The sequence below is a fragment of the Mastacembelus armatus genome, chromosome 8, assembly GCF_900324485.2.
Source record: "Mastacembelus armatus chromosome 8, fMasArm1.2, whole genome shotgun sequence".
Lineage (NCBI taxonomy): Eukaryota > Metazoa > Chordata > Actinopteri > Synbranchiformes > Mastacembelidae > Mastacembelus > Mastacembelus armatus.
In genome coordinates, this window is record NC_046640.1 from 3484579 (window position 1) to 3500599 (window position 16021).

Genomic DNA, 16021 nt, shown 5'->3' on the forward strand with positions numbered 1-16021 from the left:
AAAGGGATCCAGGGAGTATTGACGAGTCTGACGACGATGCAGCAGATTTGGAAAAGCAAGACGTTCCCCATCCATGGCCGTATTTAAAGAAGTGTTTGATGTTGTCAGCTCCAAGAATGATTCATCTAAAATGCGTTCCTGTTTTTTGTGTCAAACTTTTTTTAGTTTTGCCAAGTTATCAAAAGATATTGTATTGTGTAAAATTGATGGCAAAATTTTTTTTTAACTTTTTTATTTAAGTACATTTCAGACCCTGTACTTTCCTACTTTTACTTGAGTAAAGGAGTTGAGTTGGTACTTCTACTTTTACCAGGGTCTTTTTTCACACAGGTATCGGTACTTCTACTTAAGTATAGAATGTGAATACTTTTGCTACATATCCCAGCGGATGATAGGAACTACACTGCCATCTTTGAAGGACACATAGACTAGCCATCTACTAAAGAAGGCTAAGTGTTTCATAATCCAACCCATCCTGGACCCAATCCCCATTTTTATTTTTTATTTTTATTATTGACAAGATGACAAACAGAATTTCATTGTTTTTTGATAGACATATAAAAAATTCATGAATCAGACATAAAAGAAACAATATACACAAATTTCATGATAAAATATTGTTTCCAGTTTCCCAAACCTGCAATAACCACTTTTTTTTTTTAAAATTTTCACTTTTTATTCATTTTCACAATTACATGTGTGTAAATTTCAACACAGTTCACATGATAACACATTTCTAATGTTTGTCCCTCCTCTCCACTATTTTATTTTCAATATGTAACTGAATCAGTATGCCTTTGCACTCTTTTCAATTCCAGGACAGAAAAGAAAACTTTGTACTCCCCAACACAGATCCCTAAAAGTGAAGGCAAAGAGGGCCAACCCCCTGAAGAGTCTGAAATCTTGATAGTTAAAACTGACCGGAAAACGAAAGAACCTTCCTTATTGTGGGCACTGTGCTTAACCTTTGGGCCCTACTTCCTCATCTCCTGTCTCTATAAGATCATCCACGACATTCTCATGTTTGTGGGACCTGAGATCCTCCGGTGAGAAACGTCACTTTTCTCAAACATACATGCTCTTTAATAATATGCTCAAACTGCCTTCTAACATTATTTAATTTATACAGTACAGCAGCAGTGGTTTCCTTTGACATTGTTGGTAATTTAACTGGTAACTTCACTTGATCCTGTCCAGGCTGCTGATCAACTTTGTCAACAACTCCAGTGCTCCTTCCTGGCAGGGCTACTTTTACACAGCTCTGCTCTTCATATGTACCTGTGTGCAGTCGCTAATACTCCAGAAGTACTTTCATGTTTGCTTCATCACAGGAATGCGTCTACGCACTGCCGTCATTGGTGCTGTCTACAGGAAGGTACAAGCACACCTAAATGATATTTTAAAGTAATTCTGTATTTTAATTATCTGCTTATGGCAAAGGTGTGAATGGTGTAGTGATTAGCACTGTCACATCGCACCAAGAAGATTCTGAGTTCGATTCTGGTTTTTGCCAGGTACTGCAACTTCCTCCAACAGTTCAAACACATACAGAGATTAAGTTGATTGGTGACTTTGTATTACCTGTAAGTGTGTATGTCAGTGTGACTGAATTTCTGTCTATAGCCCTGTGACAGACTAGTGTGATGCAGGGAAAAGTGCCAAAATTCAGCCTCCTAGGAACTAACATTAGTGTTGAGATAATATCCACATAAGAGTGAGATCCTGACATTAATACTGAACATCTTCTGTCACGCTTTATCACTTTTTATCAGCCAAATAGGAATTAATTGTGTGTAAGCAATGTGGCTACTATTTTGATTTTTCTTTTTAAAAGTAACACTGTATTAACTGAATGAAACACATAGATCAATTTTATAATAAAGGTTAGTTATAATGCACTGTATCAGACAGTGTACTGAGTTTCTCATAAACTGGAAGTCATAAAAGAAACTCTGATGATTAACAATGTACTATACAATAGTGATTTAGTAATTGGCACTGAGTTTTGAATGGAAGTCGATGGGAACCGGGGCTTGTAGGAGCCTAGCAGCTACTTCCAATATGGATTCAAATCCAGAAGCAGCCTTGCTATGTCCACCCCTTGTACAGTCATTGGGATCTCCCAGTAGTCCGTATTTTGGCACTTTCCCTGAGTTTTCCCCCACTATCTCTGTCCTAGAACCACTCCTGATTGCCTAGGTTAAGGGTGGTCAGTTATTCTGAAACTGAAGGATACCATTGTAGACTAGGAGGAGACAAATTTCATAGGTAGTGGTCCATGAGGAACATTGGATTGCCCACTCCTGCTCTATAAGATAAGCGGTATAAATAAAGGATGGATGGATGGATTATTGTCCTGGCCAGTTTGTTTTGCAAATCTACAGTTGCATTCTAATCTTTTAGACTTTTCTTTCTTCCATGGATATGCATTTACAGGCCTTGGTTATAAGCAGTGCAGCACGGCGCACCTCTACAGTGGGGGAGATTGTCAACCTGATGTCAGTGGATGCTCAGCGCTTTATGGACCTAATTACTTACATTAACATGATATGGTCCGCTCCCCTGCAAGTGGTATTGGCCCTCTACTTTCTCTGGCAGGTAGGATTCCAGAGCAACTATAAATTCATACACAATTGAAATTCCCTTCAGGGGTTAATGATGTTTCTCTTACCTTCATTTGTTATTCATGCAGTTCTAAGTGTACCACCCTAACCTAAAGTGGCTCTGTGCCAAGGTAGACTCATGTGAGCAAATGTTTCATGTTTAACCTAAAAACTTTAAAGGCATAAAGGTGACAGGGTATGTGCAGACTGCATTAGTTGACCAGCAACAAACTGTTGCTTTGGTTTGAGGTTATGCAGCAGTCAGTTTTGAAGCCAGAAAAAAAAAAACAGAAGTATACGAAAGTATTCTGTCCAGCTCAGTGCTTAAAGACTATGGATAAACAGATTTTCAGTTAGAAGGGTGTCGTGGAAATTTCTTTTAGGTTGTGAGAGTTGCTAATTCTCAAGAACAAACACAAGTGTGATGAATCATCTCAGTTTAATTCATGCAGCATGGAGAGAAGGCATCTACAGATCTCAGATGTCCTGTTAGGTGGTGTGATGTGTTGGTCAGGGTGGCTGACAGTTTGATCCTCATTGTTTAATGCCCATCCACTGAGTGTGTAGAGCAGTCAATAACAGAGCCTTCTTTTCGACACAATATAAATTAGCTGATCCACTTTCTGATTGCCTTTGTAAACAGCTACTGAGAGTGGAATTTTTGCAACTTTAAAAAGCTTTACAGCTGTTAGATGTGAGATGTGTCAGATGTGCTTCCAGAACAGTGGTATAATTCAGTATGCGTAATGTGGAAATATCTGTCACCACACTACTTTAGTGTCTTTTTTTAATTACGTTTTTATCTTTTGCTGTGCAGAATCTGGGCCCATCTGTGCTTGCTGGAGTTGCTGTGATGGTTCTGATGGTCCCTGTTAATGCTGTCATTGCCATGAAAACCAGAACCTACCAGGTCTGGCTTCTCCACACACACATTGTCACACAGATCTTTACTTCTCTCTCTTAAAATCATACAAGTCATCAAGATTTGGTCCACTTAATGTTTTTGCCACCTGCTGAAAATCTTTGATGCCCCGAACACGTGCGTTGTTTGATGTCAGGTGTACAGTGACAGTGAGGGCATATTATTTTTATTCATACATAGATGGATCACAAACAGAAGGCCTACTCAACCGAACTGCTAGCCCTGAGGTTTCCTTTTTGTAGCACTGTGGGACTTATATTTATTTCTTTAGATGTTTTATGCATGCATGTTTCATACAGGTGGCTCAGATGAAGAGTAAGGACAATCGGATTAAGCTCATGAATGAGATGCTCAATGGCATCAAGGTGCTGAAGCTGTATGCCTGGGAGCTAGCATTCAAGGACAAGATATCAGAAATCCGTGAGAGTGAGCTGCAGGTCTTGAAGAAGGCTGCCTACCTAGGTGCAGGGTCAACTTTCACCTGGGTCTGTGCACCTTTCCTGGTGAGTCCAACAAAGGACAGACATGGGCAATAATGTAAAAATTAATTTTTTTTTAAAATCTTTTTTTAATTATACAAGATGTCATTGCCCATGCATGCCATCATGTTGTTCAGCTAGTAAAGATGATGAAGATTAACCGATTTATACTGATGGACTGACTTGCGCAGGCACAGTACAAGTGCGTCGGTAGAGATGCTGTAAACCGGATACAATCTGAGATGAAATCTGGATGCATCGGTTCATGTGTCTATACATCAGTAAAAAAAAAAAACAATCAATGTAATGATTAGGGGCTGCCACAGATTTCAAAACAAAGTCCACCTCATCTGTAGTATAACTTAATTTACTTTCTCTTGTTTCCCTCATATGAAAAGATGTCATCAGAACTGATGTAATGAAGATTATGATCACATTCTTTCTTACTCTGTGACCTCTCTCTCCACTGCTGGGTTGCTGTACAGGTCGCTCTGTCCACTTTTGGTGTGTACGTACTGATTGATGAACATAACGTGCTCGATGCTCAGAAGGCTTTTGTGTCACTGGCGCTCTTCAACATCCTGCGTTTTCCTCTCAACATGCTGCCAATGGTTATCAGTAGTATGGTGCAGGTTGGTGTATCTCCATTTACATTTCAGTTATCTCCATTATCCCACTGGGTAGCACTGACTACCATGTTTGATAGTAAGTAATAAGGCATGGAAACAATCCAGTGGTTTAACTGTGTCATAGAACTAAACTGTAAAGATGAAAAGCCTTAACCTCACTTAAAATGAGGTTCATGCTGACCAACAACAGGAGATACAGAGATTATCATATATCATCACATTATGTGCTCAACTGGGCATGTAGCAGGTCAGTATTCCAAAACCTGGCTGGTTAAAACCCAAAACTAACTGTTTCGAGAGATACCACCAGATGGTGATGAGAAAATGTAACTCTGCTTCATATACTTTCATATGAACTTAAATTGTGCTGTGGATGTGCCATTGACATACCTTAAGATTTAGAAATGATTTAATAATACGGGCAAAGGCAAATAGTTAAGATTTTTTTCTGTTCTCTTGGGGTCTCAGTGTGAAGGGGAAACCTGTCAAAGTAACCTGAAAACTCAAACTAAACTATTTGAACATTAGTGCTCAGTATGAAGTGTCAGTCTTTGTCAGACTGCCCTGTCCTGATCTTTGTCTGACTTCAGGCCAGTGTGTCCTTGAAGCGGCTGAGAGTGTTTCTGTCACACGAGGAGCTGCAGGAAGACAGTGTGGAGCACAAAGCAGTAGCAGGCTGTGAGTCTTTTTTCATTTTCTGCTTTTTCTTTGTCTGAACTTTACATTCTCATATGTTGGGCAGTTGCTTTTGTCCTGTATATTTATGTATGTGTTTTGCATACAGTAAATTGATATGTCTTATTTTTTCCTCCCAGCGCCATACAGTATCTCCATAGTGGATGGAGTTTTCAGCTGGTCCAGAAATGAATCGCCAAACCTCAAGAGGTGTGTCATCTTTCTTCAGGAGGCTTAGTATTCTTCTTGTCCATACTGACATCTCTTCTAAAATAAATTTACATGCAAGGATGGACAAAATCCACCATCCCTGTTCTGTATAAACTTTCTGTCCAAGGTTTAGTTGAAACTGAAATTAGACTTTAGTGGTTTGAGTAGTTCCTCCCTAAACCATCATCTTCCCATGGTGGAGTGGTTTGAATGTCCGAATGGTCTTAGAAGCTATGTTGTCAGGGGCTATATGCCCCTAGTAGGGCCTCTCAAGGCAAACAGGTCCTAGGTTATGGGTCAGACTAAAAGCGGTTCAAGTTCATTATGAAGAAAAGGACAATGAGAACTGTGACGCTGCACAGTACAACGAAGCTGGGGCCCCACCCCGGAGCCAGGCCTGGGGTTGGTGCTTGAAGGCGAGCGCCTAGTGGCTGGATCTCCCCCCATGGGGTCCAGCCAGGCAAAGCCCGAAATGGCAAACGGCTGCCCTTCTGGGGACCCCCACCAGTGCATTATGGATCAGGCAGTGGTCAAAGGCAGGGGCCTTGACAACTCAATCCCTGAACGCTAAAACTGGCTCTGGGGACTGTCACCTCTCTGCGGGGAAATGAACCTGAGTTTGTGTGGGAGATTGAGTGGTACCAACTAGAGTCTATAGAGTCTGGCTGGTTTGTGGGACTCCTGAGGCAGCTGATGGTACTGGGAGGCCAAGTATGCTGCAGCCCAGGCGGTGCCAAAACCCAGGCCTTAAAGGAATGAGGTGAAGCCGTGGAGGAGGACTATCAGTCGGCCTTGAAGAAATTCTGGCAAAGCGTCCTCTACCTCAGGAGGGGGAAGCATGATGAGGAAGGATGATGGAAGGAATACTATGAGGATCTCCTCAACCCCACCGGTGTACCTTCTATAGTGAAACAGAGGCTGAGGAGTCAGAGGCTGATCTGCCCATCACCCAAGCTGAAGTCACTGAGGTAATTCGGAAGCTCCTTGGTGGCAAGGCACCAGGTGTGAATGTGATTCACCCTGAGTATCTCAAATCTCTGAATGTTGTTGGGCTGTCATGGCTGACATACCCCTGCAGCATCATGTGGTAGTTGGGCACAGTACCTCTGGACTGGCAGTCTGGGGTGGTGGTCCCTCTTTTTAAGAAGGGGCACCGGAGGGTGTGTTCCAACTATAGAGGATCACACTCCTCACCCTCCCTGGGAAGGTCTATGCCATGCTCCAGAGTGTGCCCAACCTGTCTACATGTGCTTTGTCAGAAACATTCTGAGGGCTACCCAGGATCTGTACAACCAGAGCAGGAGCTTGGTTCGCATTACAGTACGTCAGACCAGTTCCCAGTGCATGTTGAAGGGCTGCCTTTTTTCACCAGTCCTGTCCATCATTTTTATGAACAGAATTTCTAGGTGCAGCCAGGGGTTGGAGGAAGTCCAGTTTGGGGACCACAGGAATCCATCTCTGCTTTTTGTAGATGATGATGTCCTGTTGGTATCATTGAGCTAGGACCTGCAGCATGCACTGAGGTGGTTTGCAGCCAAATGATACGGTAAAGTGGCTGGGATGAGAATCTGCAACTCCAAGTCTGAGGCCATGCTTCTCAACCGGAAAAAGGTGAATTGCCCTCTCCAGGTCAGGGGAGAGATCCTGTCTCAAGTGGATGAGTTTAAGTATCTTGGGATTTTGTTCACGAGTCAGGGAAAAATAGAACGTGATTGACAGATGGATTGGTCCATCAGAGGCAGCAATGTGGTCAATGTACTGGTCTGTTGTGGTTAAAATTTTACCAGTTCCTATGTTCCTACTCTCCCCTATGGTCATGATCAAAAGGACAAGATCTTGAATACAAGCAACTGAAATGGGCATCCTTTGCAAGTTGGCCGGGCACTCCCTTAGAGATAGGATGGGGAGCTGGGTCACCCGGGAGGAGCTTGGATTAGATCCACTGCTCCTCCACATCGAGAGGAGCTAGTTGAGGTGGCTCGGCCATCTGTTCCGGATGCCTCCTGGATGCCTCCCTGGGGAGGTGTTCCATGCATGTCCCACCGGGAGGAGGCCCCAGGAAAGACCCAGGACACGCTTCAGGGGCTATGTTTCTCGGCTGGTCTGGGAAGAGCTGGATGAAGTGACCAGGGAGAAGGAAGTCTGGGCATCCCTGCTTAGGCTACTGTCCCTGCAACTCTGTGCCAGACAAGCAGAAGAAAATGGATGGATGGGTAGTTTGAGTAGACAAAGATGTCTTAGCAATCCTCAACTTACCATAAAAATATTTTTACTTTTTCTGTTTTTTCCTACGAATGTTTTCTCTGAATATCACAAAAAGCAGCAAACCAAATATTTGTGTTCTTATGTAACTGTGTGCAAATTAATATAAATTATTACTAGATGGAAGTAATGTGAGTTGAAACTCTCTGTTGTCAGGCTGAATGTGTGTATCCCAGAAGGCTGTCTGGTGGCTGTGGTGGGACATGTGGGTTCAGGAAAATCCTCACTTCTGTCAGCCCTGCTTGGAGAGATGGACAAACTAGAAGGAACTGTAAATGTCAAGGTGCTTGTTGTTGCTCACTAAAACCTTTCTGTCCACTGCATTTTCAACATTCATTAATATCAAGAGATTTTCAGAGTTCAGAGGACTGTTTTAGTTTGTTATTGTTTATTTAGTTTATTACATACAGACTAGCATGAAGAGAGAATGGAGTGTGCACTTAGCTCATTTTCATTCTGCAGATTTGATTGCTGTGTCTCCTAAACCTTATATAGTACAGTTACCATGGTTGCACTAGCACTCTTTAATCCAAAATAGTTAGGCTGTTGTCTCCCTGTATCCTTTTTTCATACAGTAGTTATACATTTCAAGTGTTCTTCTAGTTTTTGTAGAAGAAATGTGTGAAGTGTGTGTGTTTGTGTCACTCTGCAGGGTTCAGTGGCCTACGTTCCCCAGCAGGCTTGGATCCAAAATTCCAGTCTTAAAGGCAACATCATTTTTGGTCAGGAGTGGAAGGAGGCTTGGTATCAACGTGTTGTGGAAGCATGTGCCCTTCAGCCTGACCTGGAAATCCTTCCGGCTGGAGACAAGACAGAGATTGGAGAGAAGGTATCGGATGATAATCCCAAAGTCTGTTTATCTGTGGAGTGGAAAAATGTAGAGTATTAGTTGACATTTCTATGTTTAAAACACTGTAATTGATCAAGGGGTAGAAAACACTAGGTTTTTTTTCTTTCAGCATGAATGTGTGTTTTACAGAATGAAGTAACATGGTGACAGCTCCTTAACAGTCAGTTTAATGTGTGTTTCTGCATACCTTACCAGTATATCATCTGTTTTATTCTGACTGTTTATTTTGACAATACTAAAAAAAGAAATTTAGGTTGTTGCAAGGCTAACGACAAGAACTGTTCTTACTCTGGTATTCCAGTACAGGAGTCTAGCTCAGCCCACACATTAAAGTGGTACAGATTAATAGCCTGATTCATCAGAAATAATTTTGCTTTACTGGCCTGATCTAACAAGACCTGCGAAGACAGCAGCTGTTTTTTTTTTTTTTTTTACTGGATTACTGGAAATAATTTAAGCTGCAAGTATACTTTTGCATCTATGGAAAAGAGATCACATTGATCGACAAGAGCCTCGAACTATGGACCTGACTTTAGCCACACACAATTTAATTTCCTCAGACCTATTTCTACTGGAAGGCCTGTAAAATTTACCCAGTGATAGTCTGATCTTTTTCGATACCGCTTTCACTCCTCAACTCATTGGTGACAATGTTGTTGAGAATATCTCTGCCGAAATTGGTTCAATCAGCATTACACTACACATTCTGGGCCCTGCTGGTGTAACCAGAAACCTCTCCTGGTTTACACAAAATTCAGACTTGTTCATGATTATGTTTCTCCTTATCAGAACCCCATTTGGAAAATTTCAGTTTCAACATAAAGTGAATTTTACACAGAAAATGTCCCAACACACTGTTCAAAAGAGGTATAAAAACAATTTAAAACAATGACAATAAAACAGTACCACTAATTGAGTTAGTAGCCAAGAAGCACATATATAATTGAACTGAAAATACAGATAAATTAATAAAATCCTGTAGAAAAAAGAAGAAATTTTTAAAATTACTATAGTAGGAGCAGTTCTGATGTCAACTGGAAGTAGATTAAAAGAAGTGTTTAAAACAGTAATCTTAAATGTATTGGGAGCTAGTGCAATGAAGCTAAAACAGATGAAATGTGGTCACATCAGCAGGAGTTAGTTAAAATTTTAGCAGCAATATCCTGGACCATCTGAGGGCTTTGCATGCATGTACAGGGCAAAAAGAGAGCATTGCAGTAGTCCATCCGAGAGAATGTTAACACATTCATTAAAACCAGATCTATATCAGGTGTAGTTAATAATGATCTAAGTCTGAAGATGATAGAAAGCCGATTTATTAAGATTTATTCCAGCTAAAGTCTGGTATACAACGCAGTTAGAGTCATGTTGTTGCAAAGACAATGTTTAAGTATGGAGGTCGAATCAATGTTGTTTTATGAATAAAAAAAAATTGGGGACATATAGCATTTTATTATATAAAACAATTGTCAGTAAAGTTGAAGAAGCACTTACTTAAATGAGACTGTATAGTTATAGGTCATTGGCATAACAGTGGAAACTAATACTGAAATTTATAAATAATCCATTCAGTAGCCGATATATATTTAATTTTAAAAAATGTAAAGGGCCAAGCACAGCGCCCTGTGAAACACGGTGATGCAAAACTGGGACTCAGGATGAAACATCATTAAAAAGGATGCATTATATTCTGTTAGTCAATCCCTTTTATAAGAATTTCATTGTCCAGACATTTTAAAAGAATAGTGTGATGGATTATGTCAAAGACCTTGCTAAGAATTAGAATCGAGATGTCTGAACAGATCATTCGTTACCCTTGTGAGTGCTGTTTTTGTTGAAAAATTAGGTCTGTTTGCTAACTGAAGGCATTAAGAGCAAACCATGCTGAACCTAGGTGCTTGCAGATATTGTTACAAAAGCTGTAGAGCTGGCATCGGTGGAACAATTCACTTTACTTTTCTTAACTTCTACACACACAAACCCAGACCAGTAGACCAGAATAGCCGCACACTATTGCGGCCAGACATTACTCAACAAAGAATGCTGTATTGTCTTGAACAGACATAACATTTTCCCCTCTCTGGGGGGGTATCAAACATGAAAAGTAGAAACAAAGTCCTTCAAATACTCAGGCCATGCCCTTGAATGCATTGGCCTTGGAGTCACCACAGCTGAGGCTGATGATAATGGTGGTGAGGAGGCTGGAGACAGGGATTTGGGTTGTGGTGTTGAAGAGGTGACTGAGAATGGCACTATTGGCATAGGTGTAGGATCATTTTTGCCCACTGCAGGTGTGTTGTGGGGTATGACTTCACTGATGCACTGTGAATCTCGCCACAGGTATGTAGTCAGGACCAACTGCCTTTCCACTCTTCATCCTCTTCAACACCTTCCTCACTTCATCCCTACTGATCTTTGCTACTTCCTGCTCCACAACAGTCACCTCTTCTACTCTGTGCTCTCTAACATTTTCCTCATTCATCAACTCTTCAAAGTATTCCTTCCATCTTTCCATCACACTTGTGGCACCTGTCAACACATTTCTATCCCTGTCCTTGATCACCCTAACCTGCTGCACATCCTTCCCATCTCTGTCTCTCTGCCTCGCCAACCTGTACAAATCCACCTCTCCCTCCTTAGTGTCCAACCTATCATACAAATCCTCATACACCCTTTGTTTGACCTTTGCCACCTCTACCTTCACCTTATGCTGCATCTCCCTGTACTCCTGTCTGTTCTCTTCTGTCCTCTCAGTGTCCCACTTCTTCTTAGCTAACCTTTTCCTCTTAACACACTCCTGAACTTCCTCATTCCACCACCAAGTCTCCTTATCTGCTTTCCTCTTTCCAGATGACATACCAAGTACCCTCCTACCTGTCTCCCTGATCACTTTAGCTGTAGCTGTCCAGTCATCTGGAAGAACCTCCTGACCTCCCAGAGCCTGTTTCAGCTCCTCCCTGAAAGCCACACAACACTCTTCCTTTTTCAACTCCCACCACTTGGTCCTCTGCCCTGCCCTTGTCCTCTTCATCTTCCACACCACCAGACTCATCCTACACACCACCACCCTATGCTGTCTGGCTACACTCATCCTAGCCACTACTTTGCAGCCGCTGATCTCTTTTAGGTTGAAACGTCTGCACAAGATGTAATCAACTTGTGTCCTCCTGCCTCCACACTTACAGTATATGTCACCCTATGCTCCTCCCTTTTCTGGAAAAATGTGTTCACTACAGCCGTTTCCATACTTTTTGCAAAGTTTACCACCATCTGTCCTTCTGCATCCCTGTCCTGCATACCAAACAAAGAAAAAGGGTAAGTACAGGGATACTTACCCTAGACACAGCTTTAGTGAGATGGACCTTCAAGAGAGTAAACCCCCATAAAGTACTTCGGCCTGATGTTTACCAACATCTTCAACCTCTCTCTGAGCCGATACATGGTCTCTGCCATCTTCAAAGCCTCCATCATTGTTCCAGTTCCAAAGGCATAAGCAATGTCCTGCCTTAATGACTTTCATCCTGTTGCACTTACATCAATCATCATGAAGTGCTTCAAGTGCATAGTCAAAACCCACAGCTGTGCCTTCCTCCCTGATACACTGGACCTCCTACAATTTGCCTATAGAGCAAATGGGGCCATAGATGATGCCATTGCTCTAGCAGTACATACAGCTCTCAACCACTTGGACAAGGGAAATACATACCAGATTAGTCCCAGCTGTGCCATTCACTTGGCACACTCTGCCACACTCTCACCCTCAAACACACGCACCTGACGCAACCACCACAAGCCATTTAACCACTACTCAGAATCACATCATGTAATGACCGAGGTGTTCCCAGGCCACACAAGAGACATAGTCCCTGTCCTGTGTCTTCCCCGGGGCCTCCTCTTGGTGGGACATGCCCAGAACACCTCCCCAGGGAGGCGCACAAGGGGCATCCGAAACAGATGCCCGAGCCACCTCAGATGGCTCCTCACGATGTGGAGGAGCAGTGGCTCTACTACGAGCTCCTCCCGAGTGACCAAGCTCCTCACTCCATCTCTAAGGGAGTGCCCAACCACCCTGCAAAGGAAGCTCATTTCAGCCGCTTGTATCCGAGACCTTGTCCTTTCAGTTATGACCCAAAGCTCATGACCATAGGTGGATACTTAAACTCCTCCACCTGAGGCAGGATCTCTCCCCTGGTCTGGAGAGGCAAGCCACCTTTTTCCAGTTGAGAACCATGACCTCGGACTTGGAGGTGCTGATTCTCATCCCAGCCGCTTCACACTCGGTTGCAAACCACCCCAACGCACGCTGGAGGTCCTGGCTCGATGGAGCCAACAGGACAACATGATCTGCAAAAAGCAGAGATGAGATCCTGTGGTACCTGAACTGGACTCCCTCTGGTCCCTTGGCTGCGCCTAGAAATTCTAGCCATAAAAATAATGAACAGAAACAGTGATAAAGGGCAGCCCTGCTGGTGTCCAACATGCACTGGGAACAGGTCTGACTTACAGAAGCCGGCAATGCGAACCAAGCTCCTACTCCGTTTGTACAGAGACTAGATAGCCCTTAGCAAAGTGCCCCCGGACCCCATACTCCTGGAGCACCTCCGACAGGATGTCGCGAGGGACCCGGTCCAATGCCTTCTCCAAGTCTACAAAGTACATGTGAACTGGTTGCTCAAATCCAGGGGTACTGTCCCCAATTGCCATGCAATGTTGTACAGGCGTGTCGCCATGACAGCCCATCAACATCCAGTGTCCACCACCGGGTTCAGGGATTGCTGCCACGACAGGCACCCGTCACCTTACGGCCACAGCTCCTAGCTGCGTTGACAAAGGAGGTGGAAAACATAGTCTATTCGGACTCAATGTTCCCAACCTACCTCGGGAACTGGTTGAAGCTCTCTCGGAGGTGGGAGTTGAAGACCTTTCTGACAGAGGATTCAGCCAAACATTCCCAACAGACCCTCACAGTATGTTTGGGCCTGCCAAGTCTGTCCCATTTTCTCCTCCACAGCACTGCCCCTCTCTTCACCTGAGTGTTCAAGACATACAGCGGAAGGTCAGATGAAACGTCTACAAAATCGATCATCGACCTCTGGCCTAGGGTGTCCTGGTGCCATATGCACTGATGGACACCCTTATGCTTGAACATGGTGTTCCTCATGGACAAACTGTGACTAGCACAGAAATCCAACAACAGAACACCACTCGGGTTGAGATCAGGGAGGCTGTTCCTCCCAATCACGCCCCTCCATGTTTCACTGTTGCTGCCCCCGTGAGCATTGAAGTCCCCCAACAGAATTATGGAGTCCCCAGGAGGAGCACCTTTCAGCACCCCCCCAAGACACTCCAAAAAGGCCGGGTATTCTGCACTGCTGTTCGGCCTATAGAGGCCTCTCAACAGTGAGAGGCCTGTCCCCGATCTGAAGGCGCAGGCAAACGACCCTTTCATTCAGGTGGGAAAACTCCAACACGCAACGCGGCTGAGCTGGGGAGCTATGTGCAAGCCCATGCCAGCTTGTCGCCTCTTGCCACAAGCAACTCCAGAGTAGAAGAGAGTCCAGCCCCTCTCAAGGAGTTGGGTTCTAGAGGTGCTGGACTCTCAATGGTTCATAACACAACACCTCTTAATGGCATAAATATTTGTGGCATTAGAGTAAATTTATGCTTACACTTTATTATTACAGAAACTTTGTTTGCCCTGCTTCTGACACATTAACGTGAAATGCATTTTGTCTGGAACTCCTGAAATGCGTACTCTATATACAGTTCAAAAATGCACACAACCATGACACAGGGTCAGATTGTTAAACTGATGGTAGCCTTACCTTGTTTCTAATTCTGTCGTCATCTCTGTGTGGCTCTCTTGTTTACAGGGCGTGAATCTGTCTGGAGGTCAAAAGCAGAGGGTGAGTCTGGCCAGGGCTGTCTACTGTGACCGAGCTGTGTATCTGCTGGATGATTCACTGTCTGCTGTAGACGCTCATGTAGGAAAACACATATTTGATCAAGTTATTGGCCCACAAGGACTGCTGAAGGACAAGGTATGTATGATTTCAAGTTTAAATAATCTTAAACTGGATACAGAGGTCCATCATACGATAGCATTAAGGACAAAAAGTTCTGATTGAGACTGTAAGTGAGTGTGTTTAGGCTTTTGATATGTGTACATGCTAAGACTGTTGTTTTTGAGTTACTTAATAAGTTTGACTATGAATGATTTACTGAATTTATAATAGTATAGAAATCATTTTTTAAACACGTGTCTGGTGCTCTACAGACTCGTGTGCTGGTGACCCATGGGCTGAGCTATCTACCCCAGGTTGACCTGATCCTGGTCATGGTCGATGGAGAGATTACAGAGATGGGCTCCTATCAGCAGCTCATGTCCAGGGAAGGAGCCTTTGCTGAGTTCCTGCATACATACGCTAATATCGACCACACTGACAACTCTGGTGAGACACAAAAGTGGGGTATACTACAAATGTATTTCAACAGTCCCAGTTCACCAGTGACAATGATACTGATCAATTTATTAGACGCGGATTTCTGTTTCAGAATCGTGTGTGCATGTTCCCAAAAATGGTGGTGTGTCATGCGTCATTTTACCTTTCTTAAAAAAAAAAAAAAACCATTCACATGCCATATTGGCTACTTTAGTCAAGAGGAAGAAGTAATTGGTTACCATTGTAACCACAAAATTTGGAGAGCAGCCACAAAAAAAGCCAGACAGGAATGCTGGCGGAGAATTGCAGACCAAGTTCATTTGTAAGTTAATCTATTAATTGAAGTACTGAGTGTCCTCTAAATACTTCCAATATTCAGAGCCTTTATTATGACATTTTACAAACGACATGGTTGACTCAGACATAAACTCAAGCGTTGATTTGATGTCTGACTATATTCTGTTATGAATACCAATACATGATCACTTTTAAACCATAAAAACATCATTTGAATTGGCTGCACAGTTAACCTTCAACTGATACACAGCACTGATACACAATCTAATCAGGAAAAGCCAACAGATCATTAGTCATGATAGACTCTGTCTCCATAGAGAACCTTATAGAATTCATGCACCAATGTATACTGGATTTTCCAGTAAGGCTGATGTCATGGTGGTGGGATGTGATTAGTGAAACGGTACCAAGGAGAGGTTATTTATATGTAGTACTGAAATTGAGAAAATCTGTTTGATGGACATAAACTGTGTTTTTGACCTTATGTTTTTGCCAATGGTGTTATGGTATTCTTGTGAGAATATTTTGTGTTCCTCTCTACTTTAAGAATCCATGCCAAAGAGTGAAACCAAACTAACAGAGAATGGCAGTGCAACTACTCTTGTTGGGTGAGTAAAACTCAACAACAAGGAATATGTTATATCACGTTTT

The 16021-nt window shown here is 42.9% G+C and overlaps 1 protein-coding gene across 4 annotated transcripts in view; it reads left to right on the plus strand.

Annotated features, from left to right (window-relative positions):
• The window catches only part of abcc1 (ATP binding cassette subfamily C member 1 (ABCC1 blood group)), a 44173-nt gene that overhangs the window by 10350 nt on the left and 17802 nt on the right, over positions 1–16021 (plus strand). For all 4 annotated transcript variants that reach the window (XR_003296692.1, XR_003296693.1, XR_003296694.1 and 1 more), the window contains 13 exons: positions 819–1046; positions 1198–1375; positions 2437–2598; positions 3421–3513; positions 3825–4028; positions 4490–4636; positions 5224–5311; positions 5449–5518; positions 7937–8063; positions 8433–8609; positions 14504–14671; positions 14908–15082; positions 15918–15978. Coding sequence is in view for 1 of the 4 variants with exons in the window: in XM_026324968.1 (XP_026180753.1) it covers positions 819–1046; positions 1198–1375; positions 2437–2598; positions 3421–3513; positions 3825–4028; positions 4490–4636; positions 5224–5311; positions 5449–5518; positions 7937–8063; positions 8433–8609; positions 14504–14671; positions 14908–15082; positions 15918–15978 (1878 nt within the window). In the remaining 3 variants the exon portion in view is untranslated. The remainder of the gene's footprint in view (positions 1–818; positions 1047–1197; positions 1376–2436; positions 2599–3420; positions 3514–3824; positions 4029–4489; positions 4637–5223; positions 5312–5448; positions 5519–7936; positions 8064–8432; positions 8610–14503; positions 14672–14907; positions 15083–15917; positions 15979–16021) is intronic.